Consider the following 11,854-nt stretch of genomic DNA (forward strand, 5'->3'; position numbering starts at 1 on the left):
TGCCTGCACCCTGACTCCGGGCAGGGGCAGGCAGGGGTGTTCGGTGATGAGGGCTAATGCATCCTGCAGTTTTTATTGGATGGGACAGGGGGTGCCGGCCCCTCGCTTAGGGTAGGGAGCAGAGGAGAGGGGGACGGGTATCTTCAGTCTCAGCCTCCTCTCCCTCGCACACATACAGCAGCTCCAGCTCACGCTGTCGCAGCTCCCCAGTATCCTCCAGATTCTCTGATAACCTGTGGCACAGAAAGGGGGTTTTGGGTATGCTGGCTTGTACCCCCGAGGCTGGCCAGGCATCCCACGGTGGGGGGGTGTCTTAGGCCCTGCTGGGGCGCCCAGCCAGGCTGGGGGACGCAGGGGCCAGCAGCGAGGGGCCGGGCAGGGGTCCTGCCACGGGAAGTGCTGCCGGCAGGATGTTTATCCAGCAGCTGGCCGGGAGCTGTGCTACAGCTGGAGCAGCTCAGGATGGAGGGAGAGGGGTCTGGCAGCCTCCCCGGGGCAGGATTGGGCCCCAGAGCCGGGGACCTACCTCTGTGCCTGCTGCTGGGCCCGTGTCTCTTCATCCTCCTCCCTGTCGTAGAGCACGGTGTGGCCACACAGGAGCATGGTCACGGTCCAGCCGTGTGTCCTCTGCAAGAGGCAGGTATCAGGATCTGGCCCTGCACCCCACCAGGGTGACCTGATTGGGTGCTGTCTGCACTGGGCTCACCTGAAGCCAGTCCAGCACCTCTTGCACTGTTGCCTCCTGCCCATCTGTGCCAACTGCCTGCATCTCCAGCCGGTCCCAGCAGTTCCACTCTCTCCCGCCGTACTGCAAGGGGGAGCACAGGGTAGCAGCCGGCACTGGCACCCAGCATCCCGGCTGCCCATGCCCATGGGGCAGGGCCTGGTGGAGCACGAGGGCTGGGGTACAGCAGGGCGGGCAAAGGGACCAGTCTGAGGGCAGGGGGACGAGGGCACCGTTGGTGGACCAGGGGCAATGGGGGATGCAACTGTCTCCCCAGCGCTGCTGGGGTCCAGAGGCACTGAGCTGCCACCCCCCTGGCACCGCTGGGTCTAGGAGGCAATAAGGGCACTGCCACCCCCCCCGCGCCCCCCGTACCCCCAAGGTCCGGGGACAGTGGGGGGCACCTCCATCCCCTCAGCACTGCAGGGGCCAGGGCTGGCGTGGGGCCAGCACTGCCCCAGCCCCAGGCCAGGAAGGGCGCACAAAGGGCCATTGAAGTGCTGCCCAGCCCCACACAATCACCTCTTCTCATACCCGCAGCCCCCTGACCCCGGCTCCGGCCCGAGGGGGCCAGCGAGGTGCCAGCCTTAGGGCCAAGTGCTGGATGCGGCCCCACACCGTCTGGCAGGGCTGCCCGGCCATCTGCCCTCACCGCAGGCAGCACCAGCCCCTGCCTGGCCCTGGCCCCGGCCCCGCTCGGGAAGGGGTGTTCGCACCTGGCCGCTCTCCCCTCCTGCCTTCTGTTGCCTTCCCACCGCCTGCCTTCTGCTGCCTGCACTTACCCCACCAGGGCGGAAAGCGCTTAACCCCATCCTCACCGGGGTGGCGACTGCCCAGCAGTGGGAATGCCACTGTCCGTCCCAGCACCCCAGAAAGTGCATCCCTCTGGCTGAGGCTGCCCCCCAGGGTGGGCTCCCCTGCCCCCTGTGGGACCACGGGTCACTTCAAGCGGGCCTGGGGGGCACACACTCCCACTGCAGCCAAGTGGCTGGGCGTGAAACGTCACACCAGGCGTCCTCGGCGCGGGACACAGAGGTGCTGGGCGCTGCTGCGGGGACCCAAGGGCACAGCCAGCCCCAGCAGCATCCTCCACCCAGGGACGGCGCCGGCCTGGCCCACCACGGCCGGGGCGGCACAGGGCTGGCAGCCGGTGGGATGCGGGGCGCGGTGCGGGAGCTGGTGCGAGGCCGGGGAAGCGCCTCCCGCCCCCTCTTCCTGCCCCCGGCCCGGGCCCCCCGGGCCAATCTGGTTCCAATCGGCGCTTCCTGCCGCGCCGGAAGGGCTGCGCACGCCATAAACCCCCAGACAAAGGGGCCTCTATCGCCCAGACGGGCCCAATCTGGGCCTGCCCCCGCCCCCGCGCTCCCTCCCCGGCGCAGCGGCTGCTGCCGGCCCCCCGCCGCCGGGACCCCCGGCCCCGCTCCCCCCGGCCGCCCCTCCGGCCCCGTGCCAGCTGCGCTCCGGCTGCTGCAGCTGGTTTCCATAAGCCAGATGTGAGGCTGCTGCGGCCCCTGCCCCCTGGCTGCGGGGCTCGCTGTGGGGCCCGCTGTGGGGTGGCGGGGCCGCCTCAGCCCCATGGGAGCCCCCGAACACCCCGGCTGGGCCCAAAGCTGGGGTGAGCGCCAGGGGAAGGAGCTGGGTCCTCACTGCCCGACAGCGCGTCCGGCCCACCGCGACACCCGCGCCCGCTTCCAGAGCCCCCCAGCCAGGGCTGCCCCCTTGCTCCTGGGCTCCCCTGGCACCACCCCACGGTGGCTGGGGCACCCCGAGACCCTGGGCATCTCCCACCTGCCCCACCCCGCGGAGAGGGTCCTACCCGGTAGGTGGGGGGCGGCAGGGGCTGGATGCGGAGCAGCAGGCAGTCGGACAGGCAGAAGTTGCTGTTGCGGTAGCAGCTGAGGTCCTGGCACCCCCACACCAGTTTGTAGACCTCCAGGCATGCCAGCCCGGCCACGGCTGCTGTGGTGGTGATGATGGCAGGCACGATCCGCCCCGCAATCCGCTTGCTCTGAGGACAGGAGGAGTGTCACCAGTTGCCCTGCATGGGACAGGGACCCCTGACGCCAAGGGCTGCCCCTCTCACCGTCAGCCAGTTGGCGGGGGGGATGCCATAGTTCTCTGCACGCAGGTTGGATGCTGCTGTGATGAAGTCCACGTGGATGTCATTGTCCTGTGAGGAAAGACCATGGGGACATCAACATCCCATGGGGACATCAACCCCCCCTGAGCTGAGCAAGGCCACCTGCCCAGCCCTGTGTACCTTCTCAAAGTAGATGGGCTCCATCAGGGGCACTTGCACCTCCTCCTCACCACCTACCAGCTCCTGCTTTCGCTGCACCAGGTCCTGAAGGAGCTCCGCCAGCCCACCATGGTCTGGGGGCACAGGGATGCCTGGGGTGGTGCCCCTGTACCGTGGCACTGCGGGGTTCACAGCACAGTGCTCACCCCCCCACCCCCCACCCCCCGCCTCAATCCAGGTTCTCCTGTGGGCTGAGGCAGGGATGAGCAGCCCCACCTCCACCAGGCTGGGCCCAGGGACCTGGGGACGTGCCTGGGGGAACCCGGGTGCTCAGGAAGCCTCACCCGCAGGCATCCGTGCCTCCTCCTGCTCCTCTGTGAGGGGGATGTGGAGCCCCTCCTGGGGCACGAAGGGTGGCAGGACCATGCTGCGGAGGATGGTCTGGGCGGCTGCCCGGTCTCTGCACGGTGGCACCTTGTGTGCTTGGGCAAAGAGGTGGGCAGCGGCCAGGATGTACTCCAGGTGGGTGTCCTGCAGGGCAGAGCGGGGCCCGTGGGCACCTTGCTGGGGTGGTCCACAAGCCCATGTGACCAAAGGCTGCCTGCACTGCCATGAGCAGGCAGAGGAGCCTGGCTCTGCCCCGAGGTTGAGATGGAGGTGCTTCTCCTTCTCTAGCCACAGAGCACACCCGTGCTGTCCCCAGCAGCGTCCTTGTTGACTGGGGGACAGGGACAGACGCAGCGCAGGATGTGGCAGCCCTGGACAGCCCGCGGCAGATGGAGCATGACTACAGTCTGGCATGCACTGCGCCCCCAGCACAGGCATGGCTCTCCCCCTGCCCACACTGTCCCCGGTAAGGGACCCCACTGCTCTCCCCGGCACTCACGTTGTCAGGGTTGAATGTCAGTGGATGGGGACAGGTCCTATCCCCTGCCCAGAAGGGGACACCAGGGCTGGTTTCCTGGCACAAGGAGAGCAGAGTCAGGCCCAGGGACAAGTCCCGCTGGCTGCGGCCAGGCAGCTGGCAGAGGGGAGAGCTTGCGGGGGGTGGCGGCCCCATGGGTGCCAGGCTCACGTGCTCCGGGGGGAAGGTGTGCAGCAGCTGGGTGATGGCATCGTGGTAGCAGCTCTGCCAGTGCCGGCGGGCCCAGCGCACGCAGTCCTGCCAGTCCCGTGGCCGCTCCTGCAGGCTCCCCTGCACTTGCTGCAGGACCTCCAGGGCCTTCGCTGCTGGCAGCTGCTCCAGGAAAGCTGGGTCTCTGCAAAAAACAGGCGCTGCTGGTGCTGGCCCGGGAGCCATCCCATGGGACACCTGGGCAGGACATGGTGGTCTGTCCCACTCTCCGTGCCTGGCAGAGGCGGCAGCACCCCAGCAGGGCTGGCAGCCTCTCTCCCAGCGCTACTCCCCGAAGCCCACTCACTCCATGAACTGGCTGACATGCTCCGCGGGCAGCTGGAAGAGCCCCTCAAACTCATCACGGGCCCACTGCAGAGGGGGAGTGGGTACTGAGCACCGGGACCCCTTCCTTACGCCCCTTGGCCCAAGCCCAGCAGGTAGGAGAGGCCGTGATGGGGCCAGGGCCAGCAGCAGAGCTCAGGCTGCCAGCAGGAAGCAGCTGGGGCCGTATCCTGCCCCGTGGCCCACGGCTGGGCTGTGGCCAGAGTGGGAAACGGGAAAGGAAGACAAAGGTCCCGGTGCCTCCTCACTGGGTGCTGGGGCCAGCGCGGCACAGCCTACCTGCAGTGTGTGCTGGATGGTGCGGGGAAAGTACCGCAGGGTGCAGACGGGGAAGGTGCCATTCCCGGGGGTGCCAGCTGGCCCCAGTGGCTTGGTCAGGGGGGGCACCATGGCCAGCACGTTCCCCCGTGCTCCCTCTGTGCCAGAGTCCAGCAGTGGCGTGAGGCAGCGAAGGCAGCGGCTCTCCAAGTAGGCACCTGCAGGGAGCCAGGGGTGCTGGGGAGCTGGGGGGCACATCCGGGGGCTCAGCCCCTTTCTTCTCCCCGGCACTCACGGGCCTCCAGTGTGTCCAGGGCGCTGGCGACGCCATCCAGGCGCCGGAAGAAGCTGTCCCCATAGAAGGGCTCAGTGACAGGTCCCACCTGGTTCTGGTGAGCCGTCACCCTGACATCAGGGTTCATGCGCCGCACGGCCTCTGCAGCCACCACCGACTTTGGCCTCTGCCAGGTCAGAGAGGGGGTGGGCAGCTCTCCTCCACCCCACAGCCCCGGGGAGCCCCCAGGACAGCCAAGGTGCCCTTTGGGGAGAGCTCAGCCCCCACCCCGCGGTGTCTCACCGATATATCTGCTGAGCGGTAGAGGAGCTGCCGATGGAGGTTGGAGAGGGCGACAGTGTCCATGTCGGTGACAGTGAGGTCCCCACCTGGCCCCGCCGCCAGCCCCATCATGGCAAAGTTTTTCAGCAGCTCGCAGCCAACCGCGCCGGCTCCCACCTGCCGGGGCAGAGCGGCTGCAGCTCCCCACACACTGGCCGGCCGCTCCACAGCCTCTCCAGGCACCGCAGCACCTGCCCCGGCTCACCACCAAGTACTTCTGGCAGCCCAGCTGCTCCTGGAAGGCAGCCCCGAAGACAGCGATCTGGCCATCATAGCGGGAGCCCCTCTGCCGGGAGAGGAGCCGCGTGAGCAAAGGTGGCCACGGCCCCCCCGGCACCCAGGAAGGGCTCGGCACACGCTCTCACCGGGGCGCAGTCCTCCTCCGCCAGCTGCGCGGCCCCCTCCAGCCCCAGGCACTCCAGGGCGTCGAAGTACAACCACTGGTCCAGGGGCAGGAACTTCCCAGTGATGGCCTGGGGTGAACAGGGCCGTCAGCGGGGTCCCCCGTCCCCCAGCCCCGCTGCCCGGCGCAGCGTCCCCAGGCAGGCAGCAAGTGCCCTCTCGTGGTCGCCCGAGGCCACCGGAGAGCCGCGCGGAGCTTGACCAGCGGGACCCCAGAGCCAGGATCCCGTCTCTCTCGCTCACCTTCAGCGCCTCCTGGGCTGCCAGGGCCCCAACGACGGCGGCCACGGGGCACAGGTCCCCCGCACTCACGCTGGCAAAGGCTCGCACGACGTCCTCGTCCAGGGGACCTTGCTGCACTCCCAGGCTCCGTGCCAGCTCCAGCACCCTCTCAGCATCCGCCTGCGGGCAGAGGGGCGAGGGCAGCCCCCGGCAGGGTGGCGGGGGACCGCAGGGGCCAGGCAGAGGCAGAAAGAGGACTCACCGGCACCCTGGGCCGGGGCAGGCGGCCCTGCTCCCTGCGGAAAGCGTGCAGGGCCTGGAAGGCGGCGTGTAGGCTGCGGCTGCGCGGCAGCTCCTCAGGACTTGCCACCCGGATCTTGGGCTCTGCCAGTGACTGGCACAGGGGCTCCTGCCGGCACAGCGCCAGGGCTCAGCAAGTGCTTCCCTGGGGCCGGGGACACGGCTCGGCGCGGGGTGCCCCAGCCCGGGCAGCAGCACTGGGGGCCGAGGGGGGACTTACATAGGAGTGCACCTGGGGCAGCCGCACCTGCGAAACCAGCCCCCCGCGGCGGTAGGGTGAGAACGAGCTGGTGTCGTTGATCTCCAGCCTGAAGGCATCTGGGGACGAGATGGGGGCTGACATCATGGTCACTGCCCTGGACCTGGTGAGTTCCCCAACCCTAGGCCAGGGCAGCCAGGACACCCTGGGTGGCTCACCCAGCACGCGCACGGGGACAGGCTCCTGGCCGTTCAGCTCAACCATCCCCTCCACTCCAGAAAACGTCACCAGGTCACCATCGCAGAAAAGGTGGCCATGGCTGTCCTCTGTTCCCATGCACGTCACCACGCCTGGGCTGCCCTGAGAAGGGGAAGGGATGTGAGGATGGGGGACTGGACCCAGGTGGCACAAAGCCACTGGAGGAGGCAGCGGCATTTCAGGGGAGCCTGCTGAGGCTGCCCTACCTGGGAGACGTGCTGCACAGTGGCACACAGTGGGTCCCCTTCTGCTGGGTCATCAACAATGAAGTGCTTCCCAAAGTCGCAGAACAGCTGCCTGGACAGGACCGATGGGGTTTTGCTGGAGGTGTCACCTCGCCAAGCCGCCCAAGCACTGCCGGGTCCTGCCTGGGCTGAGCAGCCCCGCCAGTGGGATGGGAACATGGGCGGCAGAGCTGGGGGCTCTGGGGACAAGGCGAGCCAGAGCCAGTGGCAGGACCATGGGGCAGACGCCTTACCCTGCCAGCCCCTTGGCATCAGCCACGATGAAGCAAATGCCCTGGGCATGGCAGAAGTCCCCAACACGGAGCTGCTCCTCCAGCGGTGACTCGGTCAGCACCACCACCTGCACCGGGCCTGTCAGTAGGCACTGCCATCCTGGGGGGTCCCAGGGTGCAGGGGCATGGGCTCACCTGAAAGGAGGTGAGGAAGTCCTCCAACAGCTCCCCGGTGTAAGCAGCCACCACCACGCGGGGGTTCAGATCGGCCAGGGCCCGCTGGGACGCCTCGGCACGGTTCTGGCCTATATCACTCTCCCCAAGGAGGAACTGCAGGATGGGCACATGGCAAGGCACCCCGTGGGTTTGTGGTGCTGCTCGCCACAGTGGGGTGCTCCACAGGGCCCTGTCTGCACTGGTGGGGGGGGCTCTGCTGAGGACCACACCCGTGACATGGGACACCCCATGGGCCCTACCCATGACACTGAGGGGCACCCAGGGCCATACCCATGACAGAGACCTCCCTTTCCACACACCTTACCAGGATGCCCAACCTCTACCTGTTACTGGGAGAGCCCCCCATCTCATACCCACACCTGCAACAGAGATCCCCCAGGAACACACCCATTACTGGGACCCTCACCTGCACCCCTACCCAGTACTGGGACCCCCACCTGTACCTGTTACCATTGCCAGGTCCCCACCTGCACCTGCACCAGCATTATGGGGACCCCCATCCATACCTGTACCCATTACTGGGAACCCTGTCTGTACCCGTACCCATTAATGGGCCATCTACCCATACCCCCACCCATATCTGTACCTGTTACCGGGACCCTCCCCCATATCCATTACCAGGACCCCCGCCCACACCCATACCTGTTACTGGGACCCCTGTCCATACCCGTACCTGTTATTGGGACCCTCACTCGTACCCGTACCCATTACCGGGACCCCTTCCCGTACCCGTTACCGGGATCCCTGTTGGTGCCTACACCCAGGCTCCCCACCCGTACCTGCACTCGCTGCTTGCCTCCCTGCTCGTACCCGTTACCGACCCCCTCACCCGTACCTGTCCCTGTTACGGGCCCCCCCGTCCAGCCCCGCCGGTACCTGGTGGGCGCGGTCGGCAGTGCAGGCGGTGCCGCAGTCGTGCAGGACGACGCGCCCGGTTCCCGCCAGCACCAGCGCCGCCGCCACCTGCGCTCCGGTCCCGCGCAGCCCCGACACCAGCACCGCCGCCCCGGCCAGCCGCCGGGCGCCGCTGCCCAGCACGTACCTGCGGGGCAGGGACCGTCAGCGGGGCCGCGGGGCCCAGGGACCGGACCCGACCCGACCCCCCGGCGGGACGCACAGCTGCCGCGAGTACATGCGCTCCTCCGCGCCGCTGCCCGCCATGGCGACCCCGCCCACCGCTCAGGCCACGTGCCCAGGAAGGGCCCGCCCCGTGCAGGCCCCGCCCACCATGAAGGGCCCACCCCAAAGGCCCCCCGTGGAGGCCCCGCCCGCCATTCAAGCCCTGCCCCCCACAGGCCCCGCCCCCGCAGGCAGCGGCGCGCCCGGCGCAGCCATGGCGGCGGCGATGGGCTGGCAGGCGCCGTGGCGGGCGCTGGGCGCGCTGGGCCGGGAGCTGGCGGCCGAGTGGGCGGCGCAGGACGTGCGGGCCGCGCTGTGCCAGCTGCTGCTGCTCTGGCTGGGCCTCAGCCTGCTGGGCGTCCGCCTGGCCTGGCGCGCCTACGGCGGGGCGGTGGCCGCGCTCTGCTACCGGACGGGGCCCGCCGCCCGCCGGCCCCCGGGCACCGGGCTGGGCCCCGGCCCCGCCTCCGGCCCCGGGCCCGCCCGGCCCCGCGCACACTCCCTCTCCCCCGCCGGCCCGGCCGGACGCAACGGCGCCGCCGAGCGGCACTGCCCGCCCCGGTGAGTCTCGACCGCTACCGGGCCCGCAACCGCCGCCCCGCGCCGCGGCCTCCCTGCCCGGCCCCGGCGGCACCCCCGGCCCGGCCCGGCCCTGTGCGTCCCGGAGAGCGTCCGCCGGTTCACGGCACCGGCCCAGTGCGCACCCCCCAGCTCTGCCGCGGACCAGTACACCCCGGCAAGCGCTGCCCAGCCCTGCCGGCCCCCGGGAGCAGGCGGGTGCCACAGCAGTGTGCCGTGCCCGGGTGCTGTGCCCAGGTGGCACGGTGGAGTGCCGTGCCCGGGTGCCACTGCGGGGTGCTGTGCCTGGGTACCAGAGCAGGGTGCCACAGCGGGGTGCTGTGCAAGGGTGCCACAGCAGGCGCTACAGTGGGGTGCTGTGCCTGGGTACCAGAGAAGGGTGCTGTACCTGGGCGCCACACTGGGATGCCACAGCAGGGTGTCATGGCCACGTGCCACAGTGGGGTGCTGTACCAGACCCTCTCACGCTGCCCCTCTCTTGCAGGGAGGGCCCAGCCACAGAGCCAGCGAAGACGCACCGGGAGTGAGGAGCGCCAGGACCGCCGCGTACTGCCCATGCCATTAAAGTGCTGTGCCACCCCTTGCTTTGGCACCCATCGCCGTCACTGGAGAAGAGGCCAGGAGAGTGGGGCAGGGGCTTTATTGGGGCCGGGGCACCATGCCCATGGCGGGCACTGGCCTCATTTGGCCATGTAGTACTGGGTGGGCACAAAGGGCATCTTGGTGACGACTGCCGGATGCTGCTTCTTCCGCACCTCGACGGCGAGTGCGGTGCCGGCCCGGCTGTGCGCTGCCTCCACGTAGCCCATGGCGATGTTCTTGCCCAGGGAGGGTGAGGGGCAGCCGCTGGTCACAGTGCCTGGGGACACAAGGACATGGGGAGGTCAGGGGGGGCTGGGGCTGCCAGCCCCCTCCTCTGCCACAGGTGCAGCTGGGGGCCATGCCCATGCCAGCCCTGCCACCCCCACCTACCCACAGGCGTGCCCTTGGGGCCCAGGATCACCATGTGGGGCCGTATTGGGGGGTCCCACTGATGTCAGCCCCACGCGCTTGCGTTTCGGCTTCTCTTTCACTTGTGCCATGATGATGGCCGCACCGGGGAAGTCCATGGCTGTGCGTCGCCGCTTCCCTGTGGGGCAGAGATGGGTGAGGGTAGGCCATGTCTGCCTGGTCCTCTTATGCCCCACCCAGGACCGTGGGGACACCTCAGCCCTCTGCCTGCTCTGAGGAGGTGGGGGTGGCTGTTGCCCTGACCTACCCAAGGTCCACAGCAGCCCGGCCTCAGCAGGTGTGGTGGTCTCATCGATGTCGTTGCCATAGAGGCAGAGCCCGGCCTCCAGGCGCAGGCTGTCCCTGGCCGCCAGCCCCGCCGGCCACACCTCGGGGACATGGAGCAGCCGCTCGGCCAGCTCCACCGCCTGCCCTGCAGGCACTGAGATCTGCAGGGGGACACAGGCAGGGTCAGCAGGGCACGGCCCTCCCCTCCCTTGGTACTGTGGTGGTGCTGTTAGAGCTCCCAGGGTACCTCTACACCATCCTCGCCGGTGTAGCCGCAGCGCGTGACCCGGCAGCCTGGCACGCCAAAGACTGTTGTGGTAATGCTATTCATGAAGGAGAGCTTGGCCAGGTCATCCGACAGCCCTGCCTGCAGCACCCGTGCCATGGAGGGACCTGGGAAAGCAGGTGGCTCTGGGAGACAGCAGTGTTTGGGGAAGGGAGGGATGCGGGGAGGGCACTGATGTCCATTGCACAAGGACTCGGAGGAGGGCAGGCCTGCGTGGGGCCCCCCACTACCTTGCAGAGCCAGCAGCGCGTTGTCCGACACTTCCAGATGAATGTCACTGCCGGTGGCCTGCAGCTCCGCTGCTCTGCCCTGCCAGGGTGACAGTGGGCTGCTAGCACGGGGGCCAGGCCGGTGCCAGCCCTGCATGTGGCCACAGCTACCTTACCCCACGCAGCCACAGATGTCACCGAAAGGTGGGAGGACTCATTCCCACCACACGTCCCCACCTCCCGTGGGGCTCGGGCAGCCCCGTACCCTCATAATGGCCAAGTCCTTGTCGGCGCAGCCAGCATTGGACACCACGTAGAGGTGATCTTCTGATGTGTTGGTGACAATGAGGTCATCCACGATGCCACCCCTCTCGTTGGTGAGCAGTGTCAGGGTGCCCTGCAGGATGTGGCCCTTAGGAGCACGGGCAGGCTGCCTGCCTGTCCCCCCCGGGGTGTCCCTGGGGACCTCTGACCCTGCCGGACGCTTGGTGCCGCCAGTGCCCCGTACCTGTCCCGGCTTCAGCTCGGCGATGTCCCCCACCACCAGGCTCTCCATGAACCTGACACGGTCCCGGCCGTACACCCGCGTCTGGAAGGGGGCAGGGAGGGGGGTGAGGCGGCGCGGGTGCCCTCCCGGCCCCAGCCCCCCCTCCCGCCCCGGCTACCTGCGGCATGTGCGAGACGTCGAAGAGCGAGCAGTGGCGGCGAGTGTGCAGGTGGGACTGGAGGTGGCCCTGCCCGTAGTGCAGCGGCAGGCTCCAGCCGGCAAACGGCACCATCCGCCCGCCGCGGGACCGGTGCAGGGCGTCCAGCGGCGTCCGCTTCAGCCCCGCCGCCGCCTCGGTCCCCCCGGGCGGCGCCCCCCCGGCCCCGCTCAGCGGCGCGGAGCCCGGGGGGCGGCGGGGGTAGCGCGGCGCGGCAGCCCGCCCGCAGCATCCTCCCTCCCGGCACGGCCCGGCACGGCCCCGGGGCGCCTGGGACATGGAGTCCGCCCGGCCCCCGCCCCGCCCCC

The 11,854-nt window shown here is 69.2% G+C and overlaps 3 protein-coding genes across 4 annotated transcripts; 1 reads left to right on the top strand and 2 right to left on the bottom strand.

Moving 5' to 3' along the window:
* Nucleotides 1–54: 54 nt before the first annotated feature.
* UBA7 (ubiquitin like modifier activating enzyme 7) lies at nt 55–8,579 on the bottom strand. 2 transcript variants are annotated; one of them, XM_040591820.1, is made up of 24 exons: nt 8,489–8,579; nt 8,248–8,413; nt 7,330–7,464; nt 7,156–7,262; nt 6,884–6,974; nt 6,638–6,779; nt 6,441–6,538; nt 6,183–6,329; nt 5,942–6,100; nt 5,662–5,769; nt 5,502–5,582; nt 5,258–5,413; nt 4,976–5,141; nt 4,702–4,898; nt 4,385–4,449; nt 4,039–4,222; nt 3,850–3,924; nt 3,308–3,494; nt 2,985–3,097; nt 2,808–2,894; nt 2,541–2,732; nt 707–808; nt 527–627; nt 55–233 (listed from the first exon to the last, which is right to left on the bottom strand). In XM_040591820.1, the coding sequence occupies exons 1-24, from the start codon at nt 8,530–8,532 to the stop codon at nt 107–109; spliced, it is 3,030 nt and encodes a 1,009-aa protein (XP_040447754.1). In that variant the 5' UTR covers nt 8,533–8,579; the 3' UTR covers nt 55–106. The 2 variants fall into 2 exon arrangements, with proteins under 2 accessions (XP_040447754.1, XP_040447755.1); XM_040591821.1 differs by lacking the exons at nt 8,248–8,413; nt 8,489–8,579 and having other exon boundaries at nt 6,884–7,050; nt 7,330–7,445.
* Nucleotides 8,580–8,666: 87 nt separating this feature from the next.
* TCTA (T cell leukemia translocation altered) lies at nt 8,667–9,653 on the top strand. Its single transcript, XM_040591827.1, has 2 exons — nt 8,667–9,051; nt 9,554–9,653. The coding sequence occupies exons 1-2, from the start codon at nt 8,705–8,707 to the stop codon at nt 9,594–9,596; spliced, it is 390 nt and encodes a 129-aa protein (XP_040447761.1). The 5' UTR covers nt 8,667–8,704; the 3' UTR covers nt 9,597–9,653.
* A 39-nt stretch (nt 9,654–9,692) lies between these two features.
* AMT (aminomethyltransferase) lies at nt 9,693–11,843 on the bottom strand. Its single transcript, XM_040591822.1, is given in 9 exon segments — nt 9,693–9,928; nt 10,042–10,093; nt 10,095–10,198; nt 10,328–10,508; nt 10,595–10,740; nt 10,864–10,942; nt 11,108–11,239; nt 11,351–11,431; nt 11,508–11,843. Coding segments are annotated over 9 exon segments (1,272 nt in total). The 5' UTR covers nt 11,826–11,843; the 3' UTR covers nt 9,693–9,749.
* Between the last annotated feature and the right edge of the window lie 11 nt (nt 11,844–11,854).

Source organism: Falco naumanni, chromosome 4 (assembly GCF_017639655.2).
Source record: "Falco naumanni isolate bFalNau1 chromosome 4, bFalNau1.pat, whole genome shotgun sequence".
Taxonomy (NCBI): Eukaryota; Metazoa; Chordata; class Aves; order Falconiformes; family Falconidae; genus Falco; species Falco naumanni.

What these genes read in the sequence shown, in the direction of transcription:
- UBA7 (XM_040591820.1), bottom strand. Translation starts at nt 8,532, where the DNA reads ATGGCGGGCAGCGGCGCGGAGGAGCGCATGTACTCGCGGCAGCT. An exon ending in CGCATGTACTCGCGGCAGCT is followed by an intron (nt 8,414 to 8,488) that starts GTGCGTCCCGCC and finishes CCTGCCCCGCAG; the next exon opens with GTACGTGCTGGGCAGCGGCG. An exon ending in TGACATTCAACCCTGACAAC is followed by an intron (nt 3,495 to 3,849) that starts GTGAGTGCCGGG and finishes TCTGCCCTGCAG; the next exon opens with GACACCCACCTGGAGTACAT.
- TCTA (XM_040591827.1), top strand. Translation starts at nt 8,705, where the DNA reads ATGGCGGCGGCGATGGGCTGGCAGGCGCCGTGGCGGGCGCTGGGCGCG. An exon ending in GAGCGGCACTGCCCGCCCCG is followed by an intron (nt 9,052 to 9,553) that starts GTGAGTCTCGAC and finishes CCTCTCTTGCAG; the next exon opens with GGAGGGCCCAGCCACAGAGC.